Source organism: Aulonocara sp. 'chitande type north' Nkhata Bay, linkage group LG18, assembly GCF_057382095.1.
Source record: "Aulonocara sp. 'chitande type north' Nkhata Bay isolate Kocher_YH1m ecotype deep benthic linkage group LG18, A_spYH_male_GT1.1, whole genome shotgun sequence".
Classification (NCBI taxonomy): Eukaryota; Metazoa; Chordata; class Actinopteri; order Cichliformes; family Cichlidae; genus Aulonocara; species Aulonocara sp. 'chitande type north' Nkhata Bay.
In genome coordinates, this window is record NC_141361.1 from 19,845,397 (window position 1) to 19,873,096 (window position 27,700).

At 40.7% G+C, this 27,700-nt stretch overlaps 1 protein-coding gene and 4 non-coding genes across 11 annotated transcripts; 2 read left to right on the plus strand and 3 right to left on the minus strand.

The window, feature by feature from the left end:
- The first annotated feature begins 1,557 nt into the window (after window positions 1-1,557).
- On the plus strand, window positions 1,558-25,863 carry gigyf2 (GRB10 interacting GYF protein 2). 7 transcript variants are annotated; one of them, XM_086271109.1, is made up of 29 exons: window positions 1,558-1,667; window positions 7,294-7,345; window positions 7,516-7,678; window positions 7,869-7,964; window positions 8,153-8,261; window positions 11,496-11,601; window positions 11,704-11,744; window positions 11,843-11,875; window positions 12,021-12,197; window positions 12,628-12,839; window positions 12,985-13,135; window positions 13,917-14,156; window positions 14,252-14,424; window positions 15,907-16,063; window positions 16,165-16,331; window positions 16,693-16,787; window positions 17,550-17,678; window positions 17,787-17,917; window positions 18,004-18,104; window positions 18,270-18,410; window positions 19,125-19,283; window positions 19,367-19,606; window positions 19,690-19,812; window positions 20,838-21,077; window positions 22,007-22,212; window positions 22,364-22,515; window positions 22,617-22,819; window positions 24,813-24,954; window positions 25,039-25,863. In XM_086271109.1, the coding sequence occupies exons 2-29, from the start codon at window positions 7,308-7,310 to the stop codon at window positions 25,104-25,106; spliced, it is 3,993 nt and encodes a 1,330-aa protein (XP_086127235.1). In that variant the 5' UTR covers window positions 1,558-1,667; window positions 7,294-7,307; the 3' UTR covers window positions 25,107-25,863. The 7 variants fall into 7 exon arrangements, with proteins under 7 accessions (XP_086127235.1, XP_086127234.1, XP_086127239.1 ...); XM_086271108.1 differs by lacking the exon at window positions 1,558-1,667 and adding an exon at window positions 5,347-5,458; XM_086271113.1 differs by lacking the exon at window positions 1,558-1,667 and adding an exon at window positions 5,347-5,458 and having other exon boundaries at window positions 22,617-22,814; window positions 24,811-24,954.
- trnag-ucc (transfer RNA glycine (anticodon UCC)) lies at window positions 2,474-2,545 on the minus strand. The gene has a single exon. It is a non-coding gene; the product is annotated as a tRNA-Gly (tRNA).
- trnai-aau (transfer RNA isoleucine (anticodon AAU)) lies at window positions 2,832-2,905 on the minus strand. Its single transcript has one exon. It is a non-coding gene; the product is annotated as a tRNA-Ile (tRNA).
- Window positions 3,245-3,316, plus strand: trnaw-cca (transfer RNA tryptophan (anticodon CCA)). The gene has a single exon. It is a non-coding gene; the product is annotated as a tRNA-Trp (tRNA).
- trnap-agg (transfer RNA proline (anticodon AGG)) lies at window positions 3,600-3,671 on the minus strand. The gene has a single exon. It is a non-coding gene; the product is annotated as a tRNA-Pro (tRNA).
- Window positions 25,864-27,700: the final 1,837 nt, after the last annotated feature.

Genomic DNA, 27,700 nt, shown 5'->3' on the forward strand with positions numbered 1-27,700 from the left:
CATACACTATGGACAGTGCTGGGGAGTAACGGAATACATGTACCACCGTTACGTATTTAAAATACAAAATATGAGTAACTGTATTCCGTTACAGTTACAGTTTAAAAAGGTGGTGTTCAGAATACAGTTACTTTGTTGAAATAAAGGGATTACATGGTGGTCTTTTCCTGTTTCATATGTCAGGCTATGCCCTCGCTATTTTTTGTAATTCCATGCTGGCAGTGTTGGGAAGGTTACTTTTAAAATGTATTCCATTACAGAATACAGAATACATGCCCTAAAATGTATTCTGTAACGTATTCCGTTACGTTACTCAATGAGAGTAACGTATTCTGAATACTTTTGATTACTTAACATATTATCATGCATTTTACAACTACGTGAATGTACTATTGTTGTGTGATTTATTACTATTACTGAAGGTCCGCGGCTCCGAACCGTAGTAAAGGGACCTCTGACTAATACAGTTCCGTGTCGGGCTCGTAGCCGAAAAATTGTTTTACTTTGTTGTGTGGGTCAACTCTGCTTGCGAGAGACAGAGAGAGGCATTGAAAGGCTGCTCCAACGGAACTTATTGTTTCAGAGGAAAACACCAACAAAGCAAGTTTTAATAGCTTACTTACAACTGGGCTTGTCAGGCACTCTTCTTGGCTGCAGTGGTTATTATTATATTTACAATTTTCCAGCTCCCGTTTCTGCTCGTTGACAGCTTGTACTTTTCCACTCTCCTTTTTCTCCCTCCCTCAGGCTCACAGACACATAACGGGTATGGCAGTCCATTGCGGGTGACCGTGGCTCAGGGGGTTGGGAAGCGTATCTGTAACCGGAAGGTCGCCAGTTCGATCACCGGGCTCTCTGTCCTAGTCGTTGTGTCCTTGGGCAAGACACTTTACCCTACCGCCTACTGGTGTTGGCCAGAGGGGCCGATGGCGTGATATGGCAGCCTCGCTTCTGTCAGTCTACCCCAAGCTACAACCATAGCTTGCCTCCACCAGTGTGTGAGAGTGAATGAATAGTGGCATTGTAAAGCGCTCTGGGTGCCTTGAAAAGCGCTATATAAATCCAATCCATCGTTCTACACTGCCCATGAGGCTACATTCTTTAAGGTGATACCTGTAACACTCTGCCTGTTGCCTTCATTTTAAAAAATATTTCTTCACGTCATTATGAGACACGAGATTGAGACACAGGCATTTGGAGCCTCTTAATGTGTGTTTTGTTTGGGTTTCCACCAGCATGCAGTGTTGGGGAGTAACGGAATACATGTACCGCCGTTACGTATTTAAAATACATAATATGAGTAACTGTATTCTGTTACAGGTACCGTTTAAAAAGGTGGTATTTAGAATACAGTTACTTTGTGGATTACACGGCGGTACTTTCCTGTTTCATATTGTGGCGGGTCAGGACTGTTTCGGTTTTGTTTGACAGCTACATTCTGTAGTTCCAGGCGGCAGCGTTGCGGTTGCCATGGTTACAGGGTGACGCTCTCGCTCTGCGTGTTTCCTGGGTGAGAGAGCGCGTTATGTTATGTGTCTGTGAGCGCGAGGAGGGAGAAAAAGGAGAGTCGAAAAGTACAAGTTGTCATCGAGCAAAAACGGGAGCTGGAAACATGTAAATATAATAATAACCACTGCAGCCAAGAAGAGTGCCTGACGAGCCCAGTTGTAAGTAAGCTATTAAAACTCGACTGTACGCTGTGTTCCTGTTTTCCTCCGAAACAATAAGTTCCGCTGGAGCAGCCTTTCAACTCCTCTCTCTGTCTCTTGCTAGCAAAGTTGACCGTATTAGCCAGAGGTGTCTTTACTACGGTTCTGAGCCTCGGAATAATTTTCTATATGAGATCGTTGCAAAAAGCGCAGCCTTACCTATTGTCCACCCTACTGTTACTCATTTTATATTAAGATTTAAAAATCTAGTTGGTATTGGTATGGCGAGTAACCTTCAGTAATAGTAATAAATCACACAGCAATAGTACATTCATGTAGTTGTAAAGAAGCATGATAATATATTAAGTAATCCAAAGTATTCAGAATATGTCACTCTCATTGAGTAACGTAACGGAATACGTTACAAAATACATTTTGGGGCATGTATTCTGTAGTGGAATACATTTTAAAAGTAACCTTCCCAACACTGACCATGAACAATGTTGCCCTTTTATCTATCACAGGGCTAACACAGGGAGACAGATAAACCATTCATGGTCATATTGACACGTCAGCTAACCTAACCCATGCACTGTGGGAGGGAACCGGAGTAAATCCACACAAGCTTTCACACAAGAGAGCATGCAAACTCCACACAGAAAGGAACAGCCAGCTAGATGAGTCACACCCAGACTGTCATATGTGTTATATGAATGTTAACATATGCACATGCAGTAACAACATTACGATAACAGTTTCAACTACTGTATTTTTATGGATTTGGAAGAAATTTATTTTTTTTAAAAAAAAGAAAGAAAATAGCCTGCGTTGGCCGGGAATCGAACCCGGGTCAACTGCTTGGAAGGCAGCTATGCTAACCACTATACCACCAACGCCTCCTTAGAGGAAGGCTACTCAAATTCACTTCAATCCATATCGATTTATATGAACTATATGTATGTTTATATTTTATGTGTACTGCATATTATGGCTTTTCGTAGTCTGTCTACAAATATTCGCCGTTCTAGAAGTGTCTATATTTGGCCATAACATGGGGCTATTTTATTCTATTTTTTCGCCGAACCAAATACATCCAAACTGCTGACACGGCTTGTTTTCACACCGTAATAAAATCGAGCAGCAAAATAATTTTCCCAAAGAAGGGAGAAAAAAACGCAACTGTGGCCCGTACGGGGATCGAACCCGCGACCTTGGCGTTATTAGCACCACGCTCTAACCAACTGAGCTAACCGGCCACTTACCAAAGATGCAGTGGTACACTATATATACTATATACAAATGACTAATGGCTGGGCCCACAATACAATACCAGTGTGGACAGCCAGCCCCAAGGTTTTTACTGTCTTACTTAAAAACAGGCCTTCTGATTAGGACTTATTACGGAAGAGGATTAGGGCCACTGGAAAAAAAAAGTGGGCACTCTTTCTTTTCCAGAATTCTGAGATTAAAGTCAGAATTTTCACATTTCGACGTTTTTCATAAAATATCACTTAGTGACACAAGCTAAAGACCATATGTAGCCACAGCACAGCATGCCCACCTTTATGATAGGCATATACAAGGTTTATGCCACAGACCTCGTGGCGCAACGGTAGCGCGTCTGACTCCAGATCAGAAGGTTGCGTGTTCAAATCACGTCGGGGTCAAACCTTTTTTTGTTCCACAGTAAAACGCACGCTTAAATTGTAATCTTCTGTCTTACAAGTTGCTACTTACCGCGTTTGCACGCGTGGTAAATATGAATACAGTTTTTTTTATCGACATTAGATTGAGTGCTGCAGCGGTGAAGATTCTCACTCTGAAGAAGCTTTGTCTTATAATCCTAAATATCATCGCATTTGCATTTAATTACGTATCTGCGAAAGCGATATTGGCAACGTTAACAAGGAGAATTATTAATAGCAATTCAAAATAACAAAGTAAAACGGTGGGCTCGTCCGGGATTTGAACCCGGGACCTCTCGCACCCTAAGCGAGAATCATACCCCTAGACCAACGAGCCAGCTCGAAATGCACCATCGTCGTAATCCAACAAAACCAACAACAGGTCCTGAGCTCACAATTAGTAGTAGTTTAAAAATTACAAATCTTTATGTTACGTGTAACTGCAGTTGTTTTTGTTAGCTATAGATCTCTACATGAGTTGGTAAAAATAAAGCAAACAAACAAATAACAAACTGTCGTTATTGTTCGGCCGACTGGCTAGTAAAAATGGATACAGAAAGTGTAATGCTAGGGCCACGGGAGGATTCATCTCAATACAGATAAGTAAGGCTCATTAAAAAGTGTTTACCAGTCCGACTAACTTTACCTGATTTATTTTACCTCGAAGTTTGCCCGGGGGCTTGGCTTTTGCAAGCAGCTGGCTCATACTCTTACATAAACTTTATAATTACTCAGCACCACATGCATTTCGGGTCTTGGGGTGGAGAAATCCGTGCATTGAATCCAAAAAGGAAAATCACATACCTAAATCCACCATGCTATTTTGCCCTGCAGGGTCGACAGCGCCAATATTAACACTCACTGGTCTCACTTGGCTAAGCACTAGCCTGCATTAACCAGTGACCAGGCCTACTGGTATAACCTGTTAGTTAAGCATTATGTAAGAGTGACACATCAATGCTGAACTGAATGTAAGTGAACTGAATTGTTTATTGTCTAAGGAGTCTTGGATACCATATTCAGCCTTGCACTGTAAAATGTGGTAGTTCTCAAAGCTGACCAAAAAAAGGAACCTTGTCTGGCTGTGTCACCTTTGTCATGACTGTGTTACAACTCTGAGTTGGAGGACCACAAAGCAAATTTGGCCTTTACTGAACCCCTCATTTCACTCTCTCTAGCTCTCTGTTTAGAGTGTCAACTCCAAATTTTTGAGAAGTACCTTTTTATACATGGGGATACAATTAAACACAAGTTACCTCAAGCAGCCAACAATAATAACATATTTTAACACAGCTGTATATAGCAAGATGTGCCTTCTCTCTTATTGTGCTTTAGTGGTGCCTTTCCAAAAACAAAACAATGAAAAGTTTGTTTGTTTTGTTGTGTTAACTAATTATTGTGGAAGGTAACACAAGCAGGTATTTAATAGGCATTAAAATGTTTGATTATATTCAGTGCTGCCATCTTCGATTGCTAAATTGGTTTATCTGCTTCTCTGACTTTCGAAATCAGATAAAAATTCCAACTGCGAACTCGGAAAAACTCGAAATTTCTGACTAACTAACCGACCTAACGTATCGGTAGTGATATCAGTAATACTGGGCCTGTACTTACTTAATATGGGATCATATCAAAAACAGCGCTATTTTCCTATCATTCTACAAATTAATAAAGAAAACAGAAATCAAAATGTTAAGGGCTGTTTTAATGGCATTTATAGTATTCCAGTACAGTTGTATTTATTTATGGCAGTAGTCTATACAATTATTGCTGTACAGTGAGCCATTTATACATGTTTCGTATATGGTGTTACATATGCAAAGTTTGCATTATACTGAGTTTACTGGCTTATTGCGGAGAGGCCCGTGTCACGTCCTTTTCTCAAGGTTTTTAAGGGATAAATACAAAGTTCACTTTATTTAAAATTAACATTATGAGCCAGAACATTACCACAGGCTGCTACTGTGTGTAGCAGTCAGCAAATCTGTCCTCGGCATTCGGGTTTATATATCTGCTGTCATGTGACCTGCGCTCAGCCATCTTGTGGAAAACGAAGAGAGAGAGAGAGCCCAGAGAGAGCCACACAGCTCGTATACAAACCTTGTGCTGTCAGAACAAGCGGAGGTAAGACAGCCAAAGTTTGACACACTAGCGAGGAAAAAATCATTCGCGTTAGGTAGCCGCCACGTCAGGGGGGCAAATTGCGAGGATCTGGGGCGCTTGGGGTTGTTGGTTCTACCACCATGTTTACTTGGCCTTGCAGCACCGGGCCCCAGTGCCTCCGTGTGCGGGCCGTTTTGACAAGGAAAGGTAGTCGTCGATCTAGGCTGCTCGGGAGGCCGCGTGGAGCTAGTTGGCTAACCCGTTAGCATGCTAGCTATAAGCATTGGTGATTGGATGGGAGGGGGGGATTAACTTATTCCGGAGCAGTGTTACACAGTTTATGTGAATTATAAGCTTTACCTACTCTCTTGTGATAAACTAAAACAGTGTCAGTACACGCGTCTGCCTTTACTTGTCACACATATACGATAGCTAGGTTGGGATTAAACGTTGCTGGCTAATTAGTTAGCTAGCACGCTGGGATAACCACCGTTGGCCATCGTCTTTCTGGATAGCAAAAAATACTCTGCACCAGGCAGTAAAGCGCTTCTTTAACTACAATTCTGCCGCCACCTTTCCGCACGTCTATAACCCCACTATGAGCATTTAACAGTCGCAAAACATGCTGGATAATGACAGTCACGAATGTGCAGTGAATGCTTTAAATATCCACGTTAGGTGTTTACAGGACTTGCTAGTTTGCTGCGTTGGCTAACGCAGTGCTGGCAGCTGAGGGTGATTTGCTGAACCTTCCTCAGTGACCATCACAGCGAGCATTGCAAAGCCAGCTTTAACATTATTCAGCAACATTAACTTCACTTAGTACGTAATCAAGGCTGGAGTTTGACTACTGTAGTTTTGTTAGGAGTTAAACGATGGACTCGGTGACTTTCCCGAAAACTTTACAGGAGTTTAACGCTCACTCGTATTTTGTACCATTTAAGCTGCTTAACAAAATTGTAACGGTACATTGACTTCATAAAACTGATAAGTTATATTGCTGTGTACAGATTACGCGTTAATAATTTCAAACACGCCGTATCGTTATATAAAGCCGGCCAATCAAAGGTCTAGCTTTAAAGTGTGCCTAAACTCACAGAAGAGACACCACAAATATCGCAAGCCCCCCTCCGGTTGCTGTATTTATTGCTGTAACTACCAACTTACACGTGGCTTATTCAGGCTTCCATATGGTCAAGGCTGTTGTAAGTCTGCTGTCGCCTTTTGTGCCTGATGTTTGAGGAAGGCCTGTGCCTTAGATCTGTGCTTCCAGGTTAAGGGTGAAGGGAACGTCTTGGTAGTAGGGACACTAGCATAAACAAACAACTAATGATGCTGGCATAACATGATTATTTTGGGGAGAGTTGTTTTTGCTGAAAGAAAGTCCATCTCAGTCGTCAATTACAGGTGTCTGCCACAGCCTCCTTGCGGGCTGAGAGATGTCCTAAAATAGCTTTAGCACATTGAAATTGTACACTGGTTGTGTGCTTGTGGGATGGGCTACATAGCCTGAGGAGTTGAAATGCATTAAAGCCAGGGACAAACCCCTAATGTGTTTGACATGCCTGAGTTTTAGTTTTCAAGATTTTCAGCAATTAAAGTAAAAACTGTATATACAGGTGCAGACCAGTACTGCAGTTCCCCTGTCTGTTTATGCCACATGCAATTTTGGAATACCCATTTATATTTCCAAGTCAAGACATGCACACATCCAATTTTGAATGGATGCAGTAACACTTATAAGCAGTATTAGGCTGCATGACTGTCTATGTGTTCTTTTTTGCTGTTGTTTTTTTGGGGGGCGGGGATGGCAGATGTTTGGCACTAATCCTTTACCTCCATTTCCACATTTGCAGAACTTCAAGGGAGAATGGCCGAAACCCAGACACTTAACTTTGGACCAGAATGGTAATTGAACTGGCGTGATTTAATAATTGGTGTGGATGAAGTGATTTTTAGGTTGTGAAACTGGTTTTCTGCGTGGGCCTAGTGCAGGTTTTCTCGTTCATGTTGAGACCTGTTGCTTGATTGATGTTTCTCTGTCCGTTATGTTTTTACTGCTTTGTCTCTGTCTGCAGGCTGCGTGCCCTGTCTGGAGGAGGAGGCAGCAGTGGTGGTGGTGGTGGAAGCAGCAATGCTATTGCCTCTCCACCCCTCTCACCTGCATTGCCAAAGTATAAACTTGCAGAATATCGCTACGGGAGAGAAGAAATGTTAGCACTTTATGTAAAGGATAACAAGGTGGGTACGTCCGTAACGTCAGCGTTAGATGTTGACGCAAGATCGTAGCCATTGGGATTTTCATACAAAGTGTGTGACTGCCAAGATTGAATTTCATCCCCCATATTTTGTTGTGCTATAATAGTCTTTGAAAATTGAATGAAATGTATCTTAATTGTGAAAACTCGTACTGTGCGTTTGTGTTGTCCAGATCCCTATAGACCTACACGATAAGGAGTTTCTGCCCATATTGCAAGAGGAGCCCCTGCCACCTCTGGCACTCGTGTCTTTTACAGAGGAGGAACAGGTATCAACCAGATCAGAACAATGACATTAATGTCAAGCTGGCGTGAGGCCAATTGCAATATTATTATTTTAATGGCATATGCATTGTATTTACTAATTTAGCTTTATAATACAGAGCGGATACAAAGACAAGAGCTCAGACTTGGCTTCCCCTCCGTTTGCTCCCCTCCCTTCTGTTTGTATTTGCAGAGAAATTTTTCCATGTCTGTAAACAGTGCAGCTGTACTTCGGCTCACAGGGCGTGGAGGTGGGCTGATAGCAGGGGCACCAAGAGGCCGAAGTACTTCAAGGGGTAGAGGTAAGAATGTATCTAAGCTCATGAATACATGAGTAAGTTGTGTTTCCTTTTATAATTTCAAGGAGAAGTAATATGTTGGATCTAATCTCTAGACAGACAGGTTTAATTCTTTGTTGGAGAAATGAGGCTGTGTTCTTCCAACAAGAGTGTTTTGAGCTACCACTGCTTTGTTACCAAATGCAGTGGTCTAGGGCTGCTCAATTAATCGAATTTTAATCACGATTACGATCTGGGCTTTCAACGATCATTAAAAATGACTGAGCCGATTATTAGCCCCTCCCTAATTTATCCGCGACACCTTAAAGGCCGGTCCGTGAAAATATTGTCGGGCATAAACCGTCCGTGGCGCAAAAAAGGTTGGAGACCGCTGATTAAGAGGACCCGAGGGAAGCTCGGAAAGCTAAGCAGAAGTTATTTGGAGAGTGACTGCCGTTGGTTGAAAAGAGAGTTTAAAAAAAAAAAAACTTCAGTGGTGTTGCACACTATTTTATATTATTTTTTTAAAGTCATTGTTAACCCTTTAAAGCCGGTCAGAGCAGCACGCTCCTTTTTGCGTAACTATTTTTAAATCCCTGTAGAACCTGAACCACGTAAGCTAGCGCAATAATTTGTTTTGCATATGAAACCGGAGGAGTTGTACTTACATCTGATGCCATCAGCTTGTCCTCGGTCACGGTTTCATTCCACATATAGCTTTGCAAAAACTGCATAAAAAGCGCTTGCAGGAACAAAAACATAATACTAAAGAAACAGGCTTTGCCGATCCTATCAGCTGTTCGTAACACTTCCCACAGTGAAATGATGCACCTGCTGTTTTCTTTGCAAATTTGCATCATAGGATTGTTTTTTGTTTTTCCTGCAGTATATAAAAATTGCTGTATCTCCAAAATAAAACTATGAAGACACTCAAAATAAATTTCCTGTGGTGGGAAACTATTTTTTGCAACTTTATTGTATTTAAAGTTTTGAGGGATAAACCTCTTAAATTTCTCCAAGTAGAAATATATGTAAACAAAACAAAAGCGATTTTCAATTTTTTTGTAGTTTATTGCACTTTTTTGCAATTTATGTAGTTACTATGGACTTAATGCATACATATTATTAAAATATGGGCTATAACAGTTGTATTGATGTATAGCAACTTGAAATGCTCCCACAAATGGTACTACAGCATGTAAAAAAAATAATATAAGCTCTGGTGGACTTGGTTCTATAGTAGGTCTTAAAGGGTTAAATAAATATCGTCAAATAATCGTGATCTCAATTTCAGTGAAAATAATCGTGATTATCATTTTTGCCATAATCGAGCAGCCCTACAGTGGTCTGATTGGTCAGATCGGTTTATTTGGAGCTGAAAAACTGAGCTTGGTTCAAAAAATAAATCCTGCAAATTTGTCCAGGGAAGTTAAAGGCCTTTAGATGCCAGTCCAGAAGCTCCCACACGTTTAATCAGTGAATCAGTATAGAAATGTTTTGTCACAAGATAAAAGTGATCCCTCTTGACAACTTTTTATTTGATTTCCCTCTATAAAATAAAGGAAGTAACAGAACCAAGTGCCCCCACAGTATAACAGACACATCTGTGTGTAGTTGATGTGTGTATGCAGTTTCAGGAAAGTCATGACAACTGGATACAGTTAAAGTGCCTTTAAAACAGCCTGGCAGTGTGTCCAGAGTTTGAGACAGTATAGTGTAATACTAGTATCCCGTAGGTGATGTGCTTACTCAGCAAAATGTTGCCTCGCACTGATGTGCCCTAAAGGTGGAAGATTGTCTCTGAAAGCAGACGGACGTTTGTTTAGGCGTAGTCACGATGCAGATCTATTAAAAAAATGAGTATTTTCTCACACCAGAGTAAAATAAATTACTGTTAGTCAGCCTTGGAGCAAAGGATATGCATTCTGCCTTCTGCCAGCATAAAGTGTTCATCTGTGAATCCCAGATTATTCCAAAGGAAATTTGTAAAATTTCCTGGTGTAAACCGTTGACTGGAGAGGTGGGTGTTGCTGGTAATTCTCAGCTTTCCATCTACATGGCTTTTCACAAAATCAGTCTACCTCTTCTTTCGCTCATCATTCTTGGAAATTGTAAATAATAAGATGAGGCATTTACATAATGATGGCATGGCTTGCTTGCAAACTGTAGGCTGCAATAAGGATCGGTGTAATATTTCAAGATTCTTGCATGCTAATGCACTCCAGTAAAGTTGCAGTGTTAGACAGAGGTCATGTTAAGTGTGTGGCAACAGTATGTCACTATGATTTCACATTGACCTTTGACTTAGTTCAAAGACTTAACCTTTTATCTGTAATAATTTTCTAAAATATAACGTGTTAAGAAACAAACGTCTTTTATAGAAACTGCTATGTTACCAGCTACCAGAGTTTGGTCTTGAAATTCAGATTATTTATTTACATATTTTTTTTAAACAATTTAAGGCCCTGATGTCTGGACTGTTGATCTTTTGCTGTCGACATGTTCAGTTTTACATACACAGTGTGGGCGAGGTTAAATATTAATCAGAAATAGCTATTAATATTCATAAACAAAAGAACTGTTTTTACTGGCATTGGTCATGTCAGGTATACTTTTCCTGAACTAATACTTTAAAGTTTGATCAAGAGGTCACGCTATAGCTATATAGATAGGCAGTTTAATTATAAATAGAAAGTTAGTCAGTGACACAAAAAAGTCTGAAAGTAAGTTATTGTTCTTCACTAGAAGCAGTCAGTGCGCCCCAGGGTGGCTGTGGCTACAATGTAGCTTGCCATCACCAGTGTGTGAATGGGTGGATGACTGGTTGTGTAAAGCGCTTTGGGGTCCTTAGGGACTAGTAAAGCGCTATACAAATACAGGCCATTTACTATGGCAGTAAAACATTGCAGAATACTTCATCAGCCAAACTGATTTGTCCTTGTTCAAGGGTGTTGTCTGTGAGTCATGAGAGAAAAGATTCAATTAAAAATCTCAGGAGCTGCTTTCTTGTACACCTCTGGATAAAAATGTGAATGGAGAGTACACCATCATGATTCAGCAGATTTGGGTTTATGGACCATGGTAGAACTCCTGCTGATGAATATAATGCTGAATGCAAATAATTTGCAAGAGGAGTTGCTGGAGTATCTTAGCGGCATTTGTTCCTTTATAACCGTGTTAAATATCCCAACCAAAGGAAAGCCTGTGGAATATGATTATGAGCAACTGAATCTCATTAGTGTTTGTGATTGTTTTCAGGTCGGGGCAGAGGAGATGGAGGGTTTTACCAAAGAAGTTTTGACGATGTGGAAGGTTTTGGTCGTGGAGTAAGGGAGATGCATCGCTCCCAAAGCTGGGAAGAAAGGTATTAAAATGTTCATCTTTTTCTGTCAAAGCTTGACGTTTTTTTTCTTCCTTTTGGCATAACAGTCATAACTTTATATAATGACTTTCTTTCTATCAATAGGGGAGATAGAAGGTTTGAAAAACCAGGTCGAAAAGACCCAGGTTGGTGTCACATTTTGCTCCTCAAATAATCAATATGTGGTGATCTTTTGGGGCGAATGAACTTAGCTTATCTATTTGTTGCTTTGTTTTTGTGACAGATGCTGCTCCAGGACATTTTCAGATCAATCACAGTAAGTGTGTTTATGCAAGTTGAACTTTTGACCAATAGGAAGTTGAGATTTTTGAAGAATGTCGATGAGGCATGAGTTTGGTAACACAAATTATGATCTCATTGTCAATATAATCGTTATTTACCTTTCACTCCATCGTTTTCAGTGCGAGGTAATTATGAGGACGGTGGAGCAGGACTCCCGAGGAAGCACGACTTCACGCGTTCAGAAAGTGAGAACTGGCGTACTTCTCGTGATGATCAGAATGGTGAGGATGATGAGGGGGGTTGGCGCCCGGCAGGTTCTCGGCGGGACAATGACCGGTGGTGCCCCCCAAGCCCAGGTGGGCACTGCACAGTCCACGTTACCGATACATTTATCAGAGATAAATGTATTTGTGGTGACTGCCACTGCCTGTTTGAGAAAAAAGTTTTTTGTTTCACAGCCAAACTGCTGGTTGGTTTTTGGTATTCATGATAGCGCACAAAGTTGAATTCAGTTGAATTCTCCAGCTCCACCTCTTTCTGAATCATGGGCGTTTTGTTAGCTTGGCTGTCAGTAATTTACTGCTTCTATAAAGTACCAGCCAACAAAGCGTGCTAAGAGTGAGATGAGTGATTCTTCACCATTGATTCTTTATTTTAAACTGCATTTCACTTGCACAGGCAAATGTATTACTGCTGAACATCTGCATGAAGTTAAAGTATATCATGAGTAAAATGGTTTTCTCATTATTTTCCAATGTTTTTTTTGTATTTATTTTGTCTCTCCAGATGGGCCTCGGTCAGCAGGGTGGCGGGAACACCCAGACCAGCGTCGCCGTTTCCCATTTGATGCAAGAGAAGACGAGCGTGGCTACAGGAGGCCAAGGTCAGGCAGTGGCAGCCTTGAAGATGAGAGGGACAGCCTGCCAGAGTGGTGTCTGGAGGATGCAGACGAGGAGGCGGGCACCTTTGACTCATCGGGGGCATTTCTGTCACTCAAGGTGATTTCAGGCAGAAACCATTATACTGATAAATGGAAAGACTTGACTATCCTGAACTGGCTTCAAAACGCTGATGGCTTTAAGGGATATGTGTGCCAAATTTTCAAAAGTGGTTTTTTTTTTTTTTCTTTTCCCTTCATAATAGCAGAAAGCCTCCAAGGAGCCGATCTTGGAAGAGGCAGAGATTGAATTCAAACCCTTGGAAGTGTGTGAAGAGGGCCTGGAGGACGAAGACTGCCAACCCAAGGAGACCAAAGAGACAGAAACCGAGGCCAAAAGAGAAGCTGACCGAAAAGGTCAGTCACGGTTTTTACATAGAAGTACATCTAAATAGACTGTAAGACTCACAGTTTTGTAAGCACTTTGGAAATGAAAGTCTTTTTTATGAAGCGCACAAAAAGACTGGGCTGTTTCACTTTTGGGAAATGGCATTCCCCGAAGCCAAGCTCAGCCTTCAGGGTGATGGCGGTCTCTTACTGTATGAACTTCAATGTACAGAAGGGGGGAAAAAAAATCTCTTATAGTTCGAACATTTTGTCTGCAGTTTCCAGAACCAGATTTTAGTGTGAGTGCTGCAGTATGACCAGTAACATAAGATTCCAGAAAAATACTTGTCATCAGTCAGATTTCAGTGATTTATAAGGTCTTGCAGTATGAGCCTAGCATTAGTGGACGAGCATGTTGACTGGAAACTGGTTGAGATGTACTAATGCAAAAATTTCATATACATCCCAGCAGTTGCTTAGATTAATATACTTTCAGTCAAAGTATTGTCTGTAAGGAGAAATTGTGGGAGTCTTTCAGTCACAGTCTCAAGGACACTAAAAAACACAATGGATTGCGCTGCAGATGCTGGCCTGTTTTGTGCTTCAACCATTTTTCTAAAATAAAATGATGGCTGTTTAAAGGCGTGATTCAAACATGACAAAAGAATGTGGAAAATTATGTGGATGTGATACAATATCAACTAATCACCGTTGACACAACGCACACATTTTAATACACATTTTTTAATATTACAAAACCTAATTATTATTTATGACAATTTCATATTGTGATTTGTAATTTTTACTTTAGAGTTGGCTAGAGTACCAGAGGAGGCCCCACCTGTTCCTCCAACTGTCTCAGAGCCCCATTCTCCTGCTCAGTCTTTGTCCCCAAACCTGCCTAGCAGGACAGAAGACCCTGAGAGGCCAGCTGAGCGACAGCCACCCCTGGAACTCCCCCCAGAGCCCTGCAAAGTCCCTGTGCATGTACCCATGTCTAATAGCATACTGGAATCTCTTCCTATGACCCACATTTCTACCACCCTTACAGGTGGGACTTTTATGCAGTTTCACTGTAAATATTACTTATTTTTTCTGCATGTGCCAAAAATACAAACATTTTGTTTTTTGTTTTTTTCCATACAGAAGTTTCTGCTCCATCACCTACTCTCCATATACCACAGCAAAAGCCCATAGAGGTTTCTGTGCCAATGAACAATCCTTTACCATTTCCTTCAAATATAATGTCACCTTTTGGCAGGCCCAACACTGTGTCACATGACACTGATGAAGACGAGGGATTAAAACACTTTGAACAGGTAATTATGTAAACTTTTATCATGAAGGTGTGTCAGCAGGACTGTGGTCATCAACCAGAAATCCACAGTCATGAGATCAGTTATAATCTTGTTGCTAAAGGAGAAACTATATCAAGAATATTATAATACCAGACATTTGACTAATTTCATTAACCCTCTGGGGTCTATGGACGCGCCGGTGCGTCAAATTCACATAACCAATTTAAGACGACGCAGCAACCCAAAGTCTCCATTTCAACTTGGGTCAAAAGTGTGGACTTCAAACTATATACCAGTTTTTAAATTGTGTCGATGGGCCACGTAGAACCAGAGTTATGAAGAGTTTTTTTCTGAACAAAACAGTGGTGTTTACGGCAGGAAGAAACGGTAAAAACAGCGTTTTCTAAGGACAGCGCTACCAAACACGCTCCGCTTGTGAGTGAAAAAAGAAAAATCACCCCTTCCCTATTGGTGTTAAAGCGTACCATGCTAGTCAATCAAAAAAAAAAAAGATATGGTAACATGTGGCACTTGGTTGTTTAGGAAGAGAGGGAAGTTTTAGGAGTGGCACTGGCAAGAGAAAGCGGGTGAGCGAAAGAAAGAGACAGAGCAAGTTTTCATATGTGAGACATTAGTGACGTTAATAGTGTTTGGAGGCTATAGTTAGTGTGTTGTGTAGTCATTGTTTTGTTTTGTGTGTCAGTTATACTGCTAAATGTCACAGTTGATCCAAAGAAGCCACAAATGGCAGATTCCAGTGTAAATGCTGTCTCCACATGGAAGAGAGGACTGATACCCCTCCTGTTGTCAGACCTGCAGGGTTTAGGCCTGTGGAATTCTGTCTTATAGTGGATAGAAACTTTGGAGTTGCATAAATAATTTGCGTGCCTTCTTATTTGATGTTGCACACCTGATTGTTCTGTAAATAGTTTTAAATGGTTATAAGATAAGATAAGATAAGATAACCTTTATTAGTCCCACACGTGGGAAATTTGTTATATAAAAAACACCTGAGACCTTGGCTGCATTTTTAGGTAAATAGTACCATATAACTTTGTCGTTTGCAGAACTTGTGCATAATTTTTAGAAATTTGCCATTTCTATTTGCATTTCAAGTTATGAAAATGATTCGTTAAGCATATTTGTGGTTTGTACAGTAAAAAATAACTTTTTTCTATTCAGATAATTTTTTTGTCTTGATTTAGATCAATTGTACTAATATAGTATGTCAAAATATTGATACCAAACAATGCAAGATAAAAGGTTTTTGAAGGCGAAATATAGGTAAAATCAAAAGTAATCAAAAACGGCCAATTATTCCCTGGACCCCAGAGGGATAATGATCAGGTTTTTAAAAGCAACTCTTTGCTCAGAAAGAAGCTGTTATGTTTTGGGTTTTTTTTAATCATCTGAGACAAGGCAGTCTTTTGTGTCAGTTTTGATTTGGCTTAGGAGTAATTTTAATGCCTTTCTTTAAAAAAAAACAAAAAAAATCCTTTCCAGGAGGCGGAAAAGATGGTAGCGTACCTACAGGACAGTGGGGTGGATGATGACAGACTTGCAGCAAAGACTTCAGAGAAGCCCAAGCCTGCAGGCCTGCCCCTGACCCATGAAGCTGCTCTCAAGTGGTTTTACAAAGACCCCCAGGGGGAGATACAGGGTAAGCCTGGACTTCATCTGGTCAGAGTGTAGCTTAGATTGTAGTTTTGTCTTAAAAACAGACTCCTGAATGTTTTCTGCTGTCTTTTTGTGCTCCTTTAGGTCCATTCAGTAACCATGAGATGACAGAGTGGTTTCAGGCTGGGTACTTCACAATGAACCTTTTGGTCAAAAGAGGGTGTGATGAAGTATTTCAGCCTCTGGGAGAGATCGTGAAGATCTGGGGCAGGGTACCATTTACTTCAGGTTCTGCACCTCCACCTCTACAGGTAAGGATCCTGCAAAGTGTTCTCCATTTGATTCTTAAATGTGGAGGGACTGTTTTTCAAATCAGAAGTAGAATCAGTACTACCTTTTATCCTGTAGGTGGTGTAGTAGTCCCTTTTTAAAATAGAAGGGTGTGTATAGAAACGCAAGGAAACCTCCTTGTATTATCTTTTAAAGCACAATATAACATGAACTCTTTTTGCCTCTCACCTAGTGAGAGGCAACAGTTCAAGCCTCCCTGTGATGCTGAATTAGATGGGCAGCTAGAAAGAGAGATCGGAAGCTTTTTAATGCTTTGCTTTTTCTCCAACTTGATTTAAAAACATGATTTTTATTGTAATTCTTTTTTCTTATGTTTTGAAGGGAGATGGGGATCAAGAGAGGTTGAAGAGGCACCAGGAGCTCACTGCTCTTAACCTTTACCAGTTACAGCAGTTCCAATATCAATACCTCCTCAGGTATGCCAGGCTCAGATTTAACACTACATCAGCAAATTCACACAGCTCACTTTGAAGCAACAAATTGGCAAAGTGGTTTACATATGAAGTATTACTGCCCAAGACCTGCAGACAGACTGTGGTGTGTAAAACTGGTAGAGTTCCCGTTTAAGTTGAGACATTATTGCTTATTTATTCTTGCTTTCTGTGCAACAATAACTTATTTCGATTAAAAATACTAGTTTTATTGACTCAACACTTCATCAAACATTGAGTTGGTTTAAAAAAAAAGTTCCACTTTAGCTAGTGAGGACAAGAAGATTTATGGCTGCAGTGAAGGACATGAGAGGGTGTGGTGTGACAGAAGAGGATGCTAAAGATAGGGTCAGATGATCTGCTGCGGCGACCCCTAAAGGGAGCAGCTGAAAGAAGAAGCAGCTGGTCCAATATTGATTTGACACAATGCATAAATATCAGCATCTGACTTTGTTGAATGTCATCTTATTTATCAATAACTGCCTTGCTTGATGGAACTGTGAACTGTCCACATTATTTGTGGTTTTATTTACCAAAAAAAGGTTTATGGAATGCTTTTAATGCCAAGAGAAACAGGAGCTCCCAGACAAAACCTGCAACACAGCAGGGAGAACAGGCAAACTCCACATGAAAGGGTTGAAAGTGTTCAAACCCATGCTGCTTTTGCTTTGATTCCACACTACGAAACCCCCAGCCACTATACTGCTTTTTTTCCTAATCACTATCTACCCATCTTCCTCCATTTAGGCAGCAGTATGCTCAGGCCCTGGCCCAGCAGAAAGCTGCAGCTCTTAGCTCAGCTCCTCTTCAGCAGCAGCAGCAGCACCAACAGCAGATCAACCTGCTTCAACAGCAATACCAGGCTCTTAAGATAAGGTTGATAGCATCATTATTATCATAAGTATTTCAGTGTTTAAAAATGTTACCTCTAGAGACATCAAGGGAAACTGAATCCATTAATGTGTTTGCTTTATATTACTGTAGAGCATCTGAGAGCCTCCTACCTCCTGTTACCCGATCTCTGTCTGTACAAGACTCTGGTTCTGTGTGGGAAATGCAGAACCCGTCTACTCAGGCTTCCTGCACAACTAACCTCCAACAAGCTTCTCAGAGCAGTGAGTTTCTTACTTTAGTATCTTGAAGTGATGGAAATGTGTTTTTGTGGCAAGTGTAATGTATAAAATTGAATCATTTTCAACAGCGTGGGATAGCAGCAGTGTATGGGATTTACCCATAGACTCCATGGCACAGGCTCCAACTATTGAGCAGATGCAACAGTTTGAGAAGGCAAAGAATGCAAAGGTGATTAAAAATCTTGGTCTACGAGTGTTTTACAGTGTCTCTACTAACCTCTAAAGATCTCAGAAGTTTGGAATACAGCAATAGAAGTCTGAAATGTCCGACTATTATTTTGAGATCACGTTTCTGTGAACAATGCCTTAAGTTCATTATTTTTCTTTGTGTCAGCTGGAGCTTGAGAGGCGTGAGGCAGAAATGAGAGCTAAAAGGGAGGAAGAGGAAAGGAAACGGTTGGAGGATGCCCTGAGAGCTCGACAGGAGGAGGAACGGAAACGTTTGGAAGAAGAGGAGCTTGCACGGCAGAAACAGGTGGAACGCTTTCATAGAAGCACTTAAAAATGGAATGAGTACATGTCTTAGTGGCACTGGGCAAAAGACAATCTTTGAGGTTTTCTTATTCACACAGTGTAAGAGGGGGCAGACTCTTCTGCACCTCCGGCCTCTCATTTCTGTCTTTTAAATAAATTCTAACCAATGAAGGGAGTCTTAGGTCAGTACTGTAAAGAGTGAAAAATTCACATGGGCAGCAAAATTCAATGTTAAAGTGGGTTGAGCAGACTTTTTACCCATGAAGCTAGAAATGCGGAATTGACTTTTACTGTATAGAGGGAAAGACGTTTTCCCTCTAGATTTCTGCCTGTTGAAGCTGTAAAGTAGAACCCATTTCCTGATCGTTTTTTTGTAGTAGAGACAAAAAACAAAACAAAGGGCAGTATTGATGTATCAGGTGCTTTATACAGATACAGTATGTCAGAGTTGCATTGTAACGTAAAAAAGGTGGCACCAGCTAGTTTGTAAGCAGTGTCGCTTGGAATTTGCTAAGCATTCATTGCTTAGCAAATTCTTAGTAATATTGTTTACAGACTAGCTGTAATCAGGCTTTATTCATGTTGCGTTCCAATGACAACAACCACTGGGTAGTCAAAAAAAAAGATATCAGTTGGGTTTTTATGTTTTGGAGTCACCCTTTGATTTGTTCATTTGGTGTGAGGCTTGAACTGACACAACATTGTGAATTTTAAGGAGGAGGCACTAAGACGGCAAAGGGAACAGGAAGAAGCACATCGGAGACAAAAGGAGGAAGAGGAAAGAATGGCACAGGAGGAAGCTCTTCGAAGATTAGAAGAACGGCGGAGGGAAGAGGAGGAGAGAAAGAAGCGAGAAGAGTTCCTACGCAAACAGGTAAGGGTACAAAATCGTGTCTAATAATTCCTCTTCTTGAACCCAGCACTGAGCTTATTGAGTTTTTGTATCTGCTTCACCAGGAAGAGGAGCGCAGAAAGCAGGAGGAACTGGAAGCATTGCGGAGGCGTGAGGAAGAGAAGCGAGCAGAGGAAGAGGTGGCAGCTGCTGCAGTGGCAGCTGCCCTGGCCCAACAACAGGAAGAGCAAAAGAGGAGAGACCAGGAGGCCCAAAGACAGCAGGAGCTGCAGAGACAGAGACAACAGCAACAAGAGGCCCTCAGGAGGCTGCAACAACAGCAGCAGCAGCTTGCACAAATGAAGGTATAAACATAACCCTTATTTATTAAAAATACAGAGTACGAGATGACTTTAAAGTTTACAAAATGCCTTATCCTGGTCCACAGCTTCCATCCTCATCAAAGTGGGGCCAGCAGTCACCAAACACTATAAACCAGACTCAGAATGCCCTGTCATTGGCTGAGATCCAGAAATTGGAGGAAGAGAGAGAACGACAGGCGCGGGACGAGGTAAGAAGAGTGGACCAGTTTAATTTTCAGTGAACTGCTGCTGTTATGTGCTTTTCAAAAGTGTAACCTGTCTGTATACACTATATTAATTTTTTCATACACTGAATTGCCAAAAGTATTCACTCACCCATCCAAATCATTGAATTAACATGTTCCAGTCATTTCTATGGCCTCAGGTGTATAAAATCAGGCACCTAGGCATCACCAAGTGCAAGGCAAAGCATCAGATGTAGTGGTGTAAAGCATGCTGTCACTGGACTAGAGCAGTGGAGATGTGTTCTCTGGAGTGATGAATCCCGCTTCTCCATCTTTCAATCTGATGGATGAGTCTGGGTTTGGTGGTTGCTATGAGAACGATGCTTATCTGACTACATTGTGCCAAGTGTAAAATTAGTGGAGGGGGATTATGGTGTGGGGTTGTTTTTCAGGGTTGGGCTTGGCCACTTAGTTGCAGTGAAAGGAACTTTGAATGCTTCAGCATACCAAGACATTTTGGGCAACTTCATGCTTGCAACTTTGTGAGAACACTTTGTGGATGACCCCTTCCTGTTCCGACAAGACCTTCCACCAGTGCAAAAAGTAAAGGTCCATAAAGACATGGATAAGCAACTTTGGCGTCGAAGAACTTCACTGGCCTGCACAGAATTCTGACCTCAACCCAAGAGAGAACACCTTTGGGATGAATTCGAGCAGAGTTTGCAAGCCAGGCCCTCTCATCCAACAAGCCAGTCTGACATCACCAATGCTCTTCCGAAAAAAAAAATGGTGCAAAATTCCCGTAAACACTGCTAAACTTGTGGAATATCTTGCCAGAAGAGTTGAAGCTGTTTTACCTACAAAGGGTGGGCCAACATCATATCAAACCATATGAATTAAGAATGGGACATCGCTCAAGTTTGTACGTGTGTGAATACTTTTAGCAATAATGGTCTGTCATCAGTACTTTGTTTCTTGTTATTGAGATGCTGTTTCTATATATGTGTGTATGTGTTTATATGTATATTAATACTGTGTTCACTTCACAGCATCGACGTCAGCAGCAAGAGATCCTTAAGCTACAGCAACAGCAGGCCCTGCAGCAGGCTCAGCAGCCTCATGCCAAGTTGTCAGGTTGGGGTAACATGGCCAAACAGCCAGTTGCCACCAAGTCTTTGCTGGAGATTCAGAGGGAGGAAGCCCAGCAGATGAAACAGCGGAAGGAGCAGCAGCAACAGCAGCAACAACATCCTATTGTTGCCCCACAAACGCGCACTCAAAACAGAACTGTATGTGACACAAACAATAACAAAAGATATTGTTGACTGAAACAGAATAAGAGCTTCGTAGAAAAGCAGAGCTGTTTATGAGTCGTTAGTGGAGTCAGCATTTTAAGGCAGAATATCATTAATAACATCCAAAATATTGACAAATGAAATTTTCGTTTAAATCCCAGGAGGAGTTCACAAAATTGTGATTTGATTGTTTTTTTGTTTTTAAATTAGTGATTTTACAAATCTGCTGTTTTATGCCTCTGCACGAGCAACAGCTGTGATCAGAGGTATACCTCAGATGTTTCTTCAGATTTGGCACAGATGTTTACTTGAAACCAGAGATGAACTGATTAAAAATTGATGGTCGGTTTAAGCAACAGCTGAAGAATTCAGAAGCCAGTCGGGTGAAACTTTAATTCGTTCTTTTGACTAATGTGTTCAATCATCTGTGGCATCATTATGATCTGCAGAAACACTTTCCTGGCTGTAATGTAGAATGTCTTTCTTTGTCCCTCCCTCCCTCCCTATTCGAGGCACTTTAACCACAAGGCAGTAATTGTTGTTCTTCTGGTTTTACGTTTCACTTCTGCTAAAAGGAATTCCAGCAACTACACCAGTTATGATGAATCGGCAAATCCGCAGATTTTCAGAATCAGCAGATCTTCGCATAATCTGTTTGTTTTCTTACTTTGTAACCAAATATTTGCAACTCATCCTTGTTCTGACTTTAAAGTTGTGAAGTTTTACACTTTTATTTCTTAAGAAATCAATCTGTTTGGGTTCTTGAACTGATAGATGGACAAAACTATCACATCAGTCAATTTCTTTGGAAACTTTAAGTTGTCTTTTACCATTTTTAGGCATTTTATATACCAACTAATGTACTGATATCTCATGAATGTAATGGGCCAATTAACCTGAGACGTGTCTGGCTCTCTTCACAGACTTCTCTGAGTAACTCTGTGTGGGGGTCTGTTAACACCAGCAGCAGCAGCAGTAACTGGAGCTCAGACTCCAGCAGCATCTGGGGTGACACCCACAACTCAAATATGGGTTTCTGGGATGAGGCTGTGAAAGAAGTTGTCCAGCAACCTCAACAGACCCGAAAAGGCAACGCGCAGAAGAACAATAAAGGCAACGCCAACCTCAGGTATTTATTTAGAGTGACAAAACTTTACAAACCCTCTTAGTCACGGGCTGTGATGAATAGCATGATTTGCAGCGTGAGGGATATGATGAGTAACACGCAGATCTTAGTGACTTACTTTGTCTTCCTCTTTCATTTGTTTGTGCACATGAAGTAACTCTTTGAGTGGGCGAGCCAATAAGAAGGTGGAGGAGGAGGAGAAGCTGCTAAAGTTGTTTCAAGGTGTCAACAAGAGTCAACAGGACACGTTCATGCAATGGTGTGAGCAGACTCTGCACACCCTCAACACGGCCAACAACCTGGATGGTGAGTCTTTAAATATGATTTACTAAGTCATCCCACCAGGAACTATTAATGGGCCCTTTCTGGAAGCCAAACACAAATATTCTCCTCCTCCTCTCTGCCAGTTCCTACGTTTGCATCTTTCCTCAAAGAAGTGGACTCTCCGTACGAGGTGCACGACTACATCAGGGCCTACCTGGGGGACACTCCCGAGGCCAAGGACTTTGCCAAGCAGTTCCTAGAACGTCGTGCCAAACAGAACGCTAACCAACAGAAACAGGCACCACAGAAACAACAGCAAGCCCTCAAGCAGCAGCAGCAGCAGCAGGTGAGCAGGACTTACAAGAACAAGGGTTGTTACACCAATTGTCACTTCCTTATATGACTTGTAATGAGGTGAAAGTGATGTTTCACTTCACTATGTGGCTTTTCTGGCTGTATGCAAAAACTAAAACTGTTGCATCACCCTTTAGATGACCCCAGAAAGATGCCATCTATAACAATGTTTTTTTTTTAATCAGCTAATTTATAAATCTTAAGTCATAGCAAGTGCCGACATGGCACTTCTTTTTTCTTTCTTTTTTTAGCCTGCTCTTTTTAAATAATAGAAAAAGAGATTGTCGAAAAGGTGAATTTTATCACTACATCAATGTTATGAAGGATTAATCCATGTTGCTTTTACTAAAACATGAAGGCCACCTTTCGTCTATGTTGTCTGTAGTCAGAGCAGCACTGCACCTTTTGTTTGTATAAAACCTGACACGCGAATGAAAATCATTTTTGTTTATTGGAAGAATAATCTGAGTGTAGTGGTTTCTTTGAACTGTAAACACAGTGGGCACTCTCACATTGTTTTCCACCACATTACCACAAATGAGGGAGGCAGAATATTAGGAACACTTTTAAATGCAATGCAGTCCAGAACACCAACACCTCCCAATGTCACATCAATATTGCGCATTAATAGTGTTGTTTACAATGGCACTAAAAACTCAGTGTCATAATTTTGTAAAAGTGGAATTTATGTCAAAGTGCTTGATCATATTAACAGGTTTGGTTCTTCTACCATCAGGGTTGGGCTGATTTTAGTAAGTTGTGTTTTTTATTAAAAGGTAAAATACAATTTAGTTTATCAAATAGCCAAAACATCAGAGAATTCAGTTAAATATGTGAAGCCTTGACTGTATGATCATGCTTACATACAGTCACTCCTCCAAAGCAAACTCCCATTAATTGAAAAGTTTGATAGCTCATATTTATATAAAAAATATATATATTTGTGGATTAAAGTGGACTGAGTGTAGTATATCATAGTTTTACTTTTAAGATGTTATTTTTGAGCATCCAGGATTTTAATCATACTATAATCTGTAAAATTACACTTATGAAGCTCATGCAACACTATGTTGTGGTGACAGATGTGTTACTTTGACACCTTTGTCTGTTTAACACACCTTTGAGCTGGCCTCTTTCTAAGTAGTGAAGAAAAGTGGGGCATCCATTCAGTGAACACATGTCTTTTGGCTATATTTAGAAAATGCAAGGCTTTCAGTGAACTTTTTAAAGCTAACTGAACAATCATCAGGTGTCTGGCTTGTCCCAGCTGTGCAGTCAGATTGTCTGTCGGTAATGTTGCTTTCAATTTTCTTGATATTTATTTATAATCACATCTGTCAACCCTGGATATTTATTATTTGGTGATTTGTATATATTGTGCTATTCCTTATATCTTAACATATTGTATTGTTAAATAGTCTAGTGTGTTTTTGTTAATGTTACTGTACTGGAGCAACTGTAACCTACATAATTTCCTTAGGGATTAATAAAGTATGCTGATTCTGATGATAAAAGTAGTTGGGGTAGAATTACAGGAGTAGTTTGTTCCTTGATCAGAAGGTGGCGCTGATGGAAACAATTATATGTAACAAAGGGCAAACTGAGCTGTACATGACACCATTACGCCTTCCGTCACCCAAGTTTATTGTTTCAATTACAGTAGGTTGCATCAGTAGCCTCGTGTGTTTAATGTCTTCAGGTGGAAACTTTGACATGAGGAAAAAAATAAATAAAAGGTGCATTTTTTTTTTTTTTTTTTTTTTAGGCTCTGCTATTTAGCACCTCAGTTCGTTTGTGACAGTTTTAACGCTGTCACTGGTGGCAGTTCCTATTATTTCACACTTCATTTCCCTCCACAGTGAATTCGAAGCATTAATGTTAGCTCTGGTTTCATCATTATGTTCAGCGATATCTAGTGGGACTGCGTTGAGCCTTTTCTCTGAGAGCTGAGCCGTCTTTTAAGTGCAAGTTTCTCTCTTTCCAAGGATTCTGTCTGGGGTGGAACAGGATCTTCATCAGTTTACCAGTCCAACCATACGAGTGGGCAGCAGCAGCGCTTTGAGACAGTCACCTCAGGGAAGAAGAAAAAGAAGCAGAAGATGGTCCGGGCAGACCCCAGCCTACTAGGTTAGGACAAACATCCATCTGAAAAATGATTACTTTTTTTTATGTTTCATGTGCTAATTGAGTTGTTTCTTTTTACATTTTCAGGTTTTTCTGTGAATGCATCATCTGAGAGATTGAATATGGGAGAGATTGAAACTTTGGAGGACTTTTAAGGGACTGCAGCCAAGCAAACCCCCCCACCCCCACTGACTGTATCCAATTTGAACAGCAGCTGCTTTACCCAAACCCCCAACTGCTTCCTCGACTTTCACCCTTTATTTTTCTGTTTCCCTTTTATCAGGAGTACACTGGCCATTGAGGCAGAGCGTATTTTTCTGGTGCAAATGGACCTTTGATCTAAAAGTTTAACCCTAAAGAGAAACAGACTGGAGCAAACAGTCGAGGGATACCCCCAACCAAGTGAGCAAGGAAGTCAAACTAATGGAGAGTCTGCTGATTTGCTGACATCTCTTCAGCTGCTTCATCCAAAATTAACAAATTTAAAATTTGGCCTAAACTGTATCTCATTGTTTTGTTTTGTTTTCTATATATATTTTGAAGTGTGGATACATGAATGGGGTAGCTTGGGAAAGATTGGAGATTATATCCATTGTTTTTTGTTTTTATTTATTGAGTTCCCCCCTACACTTTAGTTCCCCACCCCCCTTCCTCCCCTCCTCCCTCTTTTTGGCTGGGTGTTCATGGATAATGACAGCAAAGTAGAGCCCAAGGATTCGTGCCCACTTATGTCCTGTTTTAAGGACAAGTTCAAAAGTTCCAAGTAGTTATCTATTTCTTGTAAAATACTAGGCTGTTTAAAGAATAAACTTTCAATTCTGCATCTGTATTATAATATATGAAAATGATCTGCTGGAGTCATACTTTTTTATTGCAGTATGAAATAATAAAACAGTCTGTGTGGGCTGTTCACACCTGTGTCTGAACCATTCAGAAAAACTGCAAAATATGTGTGTAACTGATTTTTTACGATTAACCCGGTCACACTGCAGGAAACCACATTTTAGACATCCTGTTCGTGAAAAGCTCGAAATGTGTGCATGGAAATTTCATCAGTGCCAGGTGATTAAGAGGGTCTATTAATGAAATTAAATTTAGGAACCATGGGACAAGTTAATTATCTATGCATTTAGCCATGTAGACAAGGCCAAGATGACCTGCTGGTGTTTAAGTATAAGAAGGGAGAAGAAAGATGACTACGCGCCAGAGAGAGAAAATAACAGCTGAGGCTGTAGCATACACTGACTTGCCACAGTGTTTGGTACAGTTGTTCAACTGTTCATTAATACAATCACATATACCACATGGACAAGGTCAAGATGATGGGGAATTAGTGTGACTTGCACAACTGTGAACATGACACGATTGTTGATGCAGACAGGCCGGTCTAAGTATTTCAGAAACTACTGATCATCTGGGATTTTCCCATACATCCATCTCTGGGATTAACTGGGAATGATCTGAAAAAGACAAAAGAAAGCGTGACTTCGGTAACTCAAACAACCAAGAAGAGCATGCACAAAATAACCTTGAAGGAGATGGGCTACAGGTTGGATGTTTCGAGCAGCAGAAGACCACACCAGGTGGCGTTACAAAAGCAGATATGAGGCTCTCAAATCTGCAGCAACTGTGTGATGCTGTCATATGAGGAATGTTTCCAGCACCTTGTTGAATCTACTAATCTAACTGAAGACAGTTCTGAAAGCAGATGGGAGTTCAACCCAGTACCAGTAAGGTTTAGCTAATAAAGAGTCCATTTAATGTATTTTGCGTGCAGTAAACCAGACTTTTGCTCCTTTATTTCTTTCAATTTTTTCCCACATAAGCAGTTTGTTTTGTTTTTTTTAAATCAAAACTAACACTTAAGCCTCGAAAGTACAGTATCAAAAACAGCTTACTGATATTGAGGAAGTAAAACTGCATTTTCCCACAGTGCTGGCGCTAGTGTTAGTTACATGGTCAAGTCATATTTTTAAATCCACAAAGGGGAAATTAAAAATTCTCCCATAAACAACAAAACATTTTTTAGCACGTGCTCTGGAGAATCAACATGTGATGAGGAATGGGCTTCCCAAGAATGACTTATCAAAACACCACCGACTTATAGTGATCAGCCACAACACTAAAACTATGGCTGAAAAGAATAACAATCATCTTGTTCCAATGAAATGTTTTGCAGAAGTTACTTTGGCTGTGAATCTCTCGGCTACATATTACCACAGACCAAGATACACCTAAAGCACCTGCCACAACACAAAAACTGCACAAGAGACTTGACAAACAACCCAAGGTGTTGAACTGTCTTTACCTCCCCAGACTCAAGTTAGGTGCTCTGGTACAAGTTCAATCAAAATCAAAATTTATTTATATAGCACATATTAAAACAACAATGTTGACCACAGTGCTTCACAGTCAGTACTGTTCACAACATACATGATGTCCCACAAGCCCCAAAGGATCTGCTACCAAAACCTTGTTCAAGACACCACAGGACAGCCCTAGAGAGTTTTATTTTTCTGTTCGCAAGGAGATGACTAAGATTTTAACATAAACACAAAATCTTTGAACATAAACATTTTTAAAGTTAGTGTAAGTGTAAGTTTGCAGACAGGAAATACTGGAAAACTTGCAGTCAGCTCCAGCTTCCTCACGAGCAGCTGCAATGTTGAAGGGGAACTCTTTTGTTAATGGGCCTAAAATCTAGTTTACAAGCGACACAGGCTAAACACTCCAGTGACAAGAGCTTATT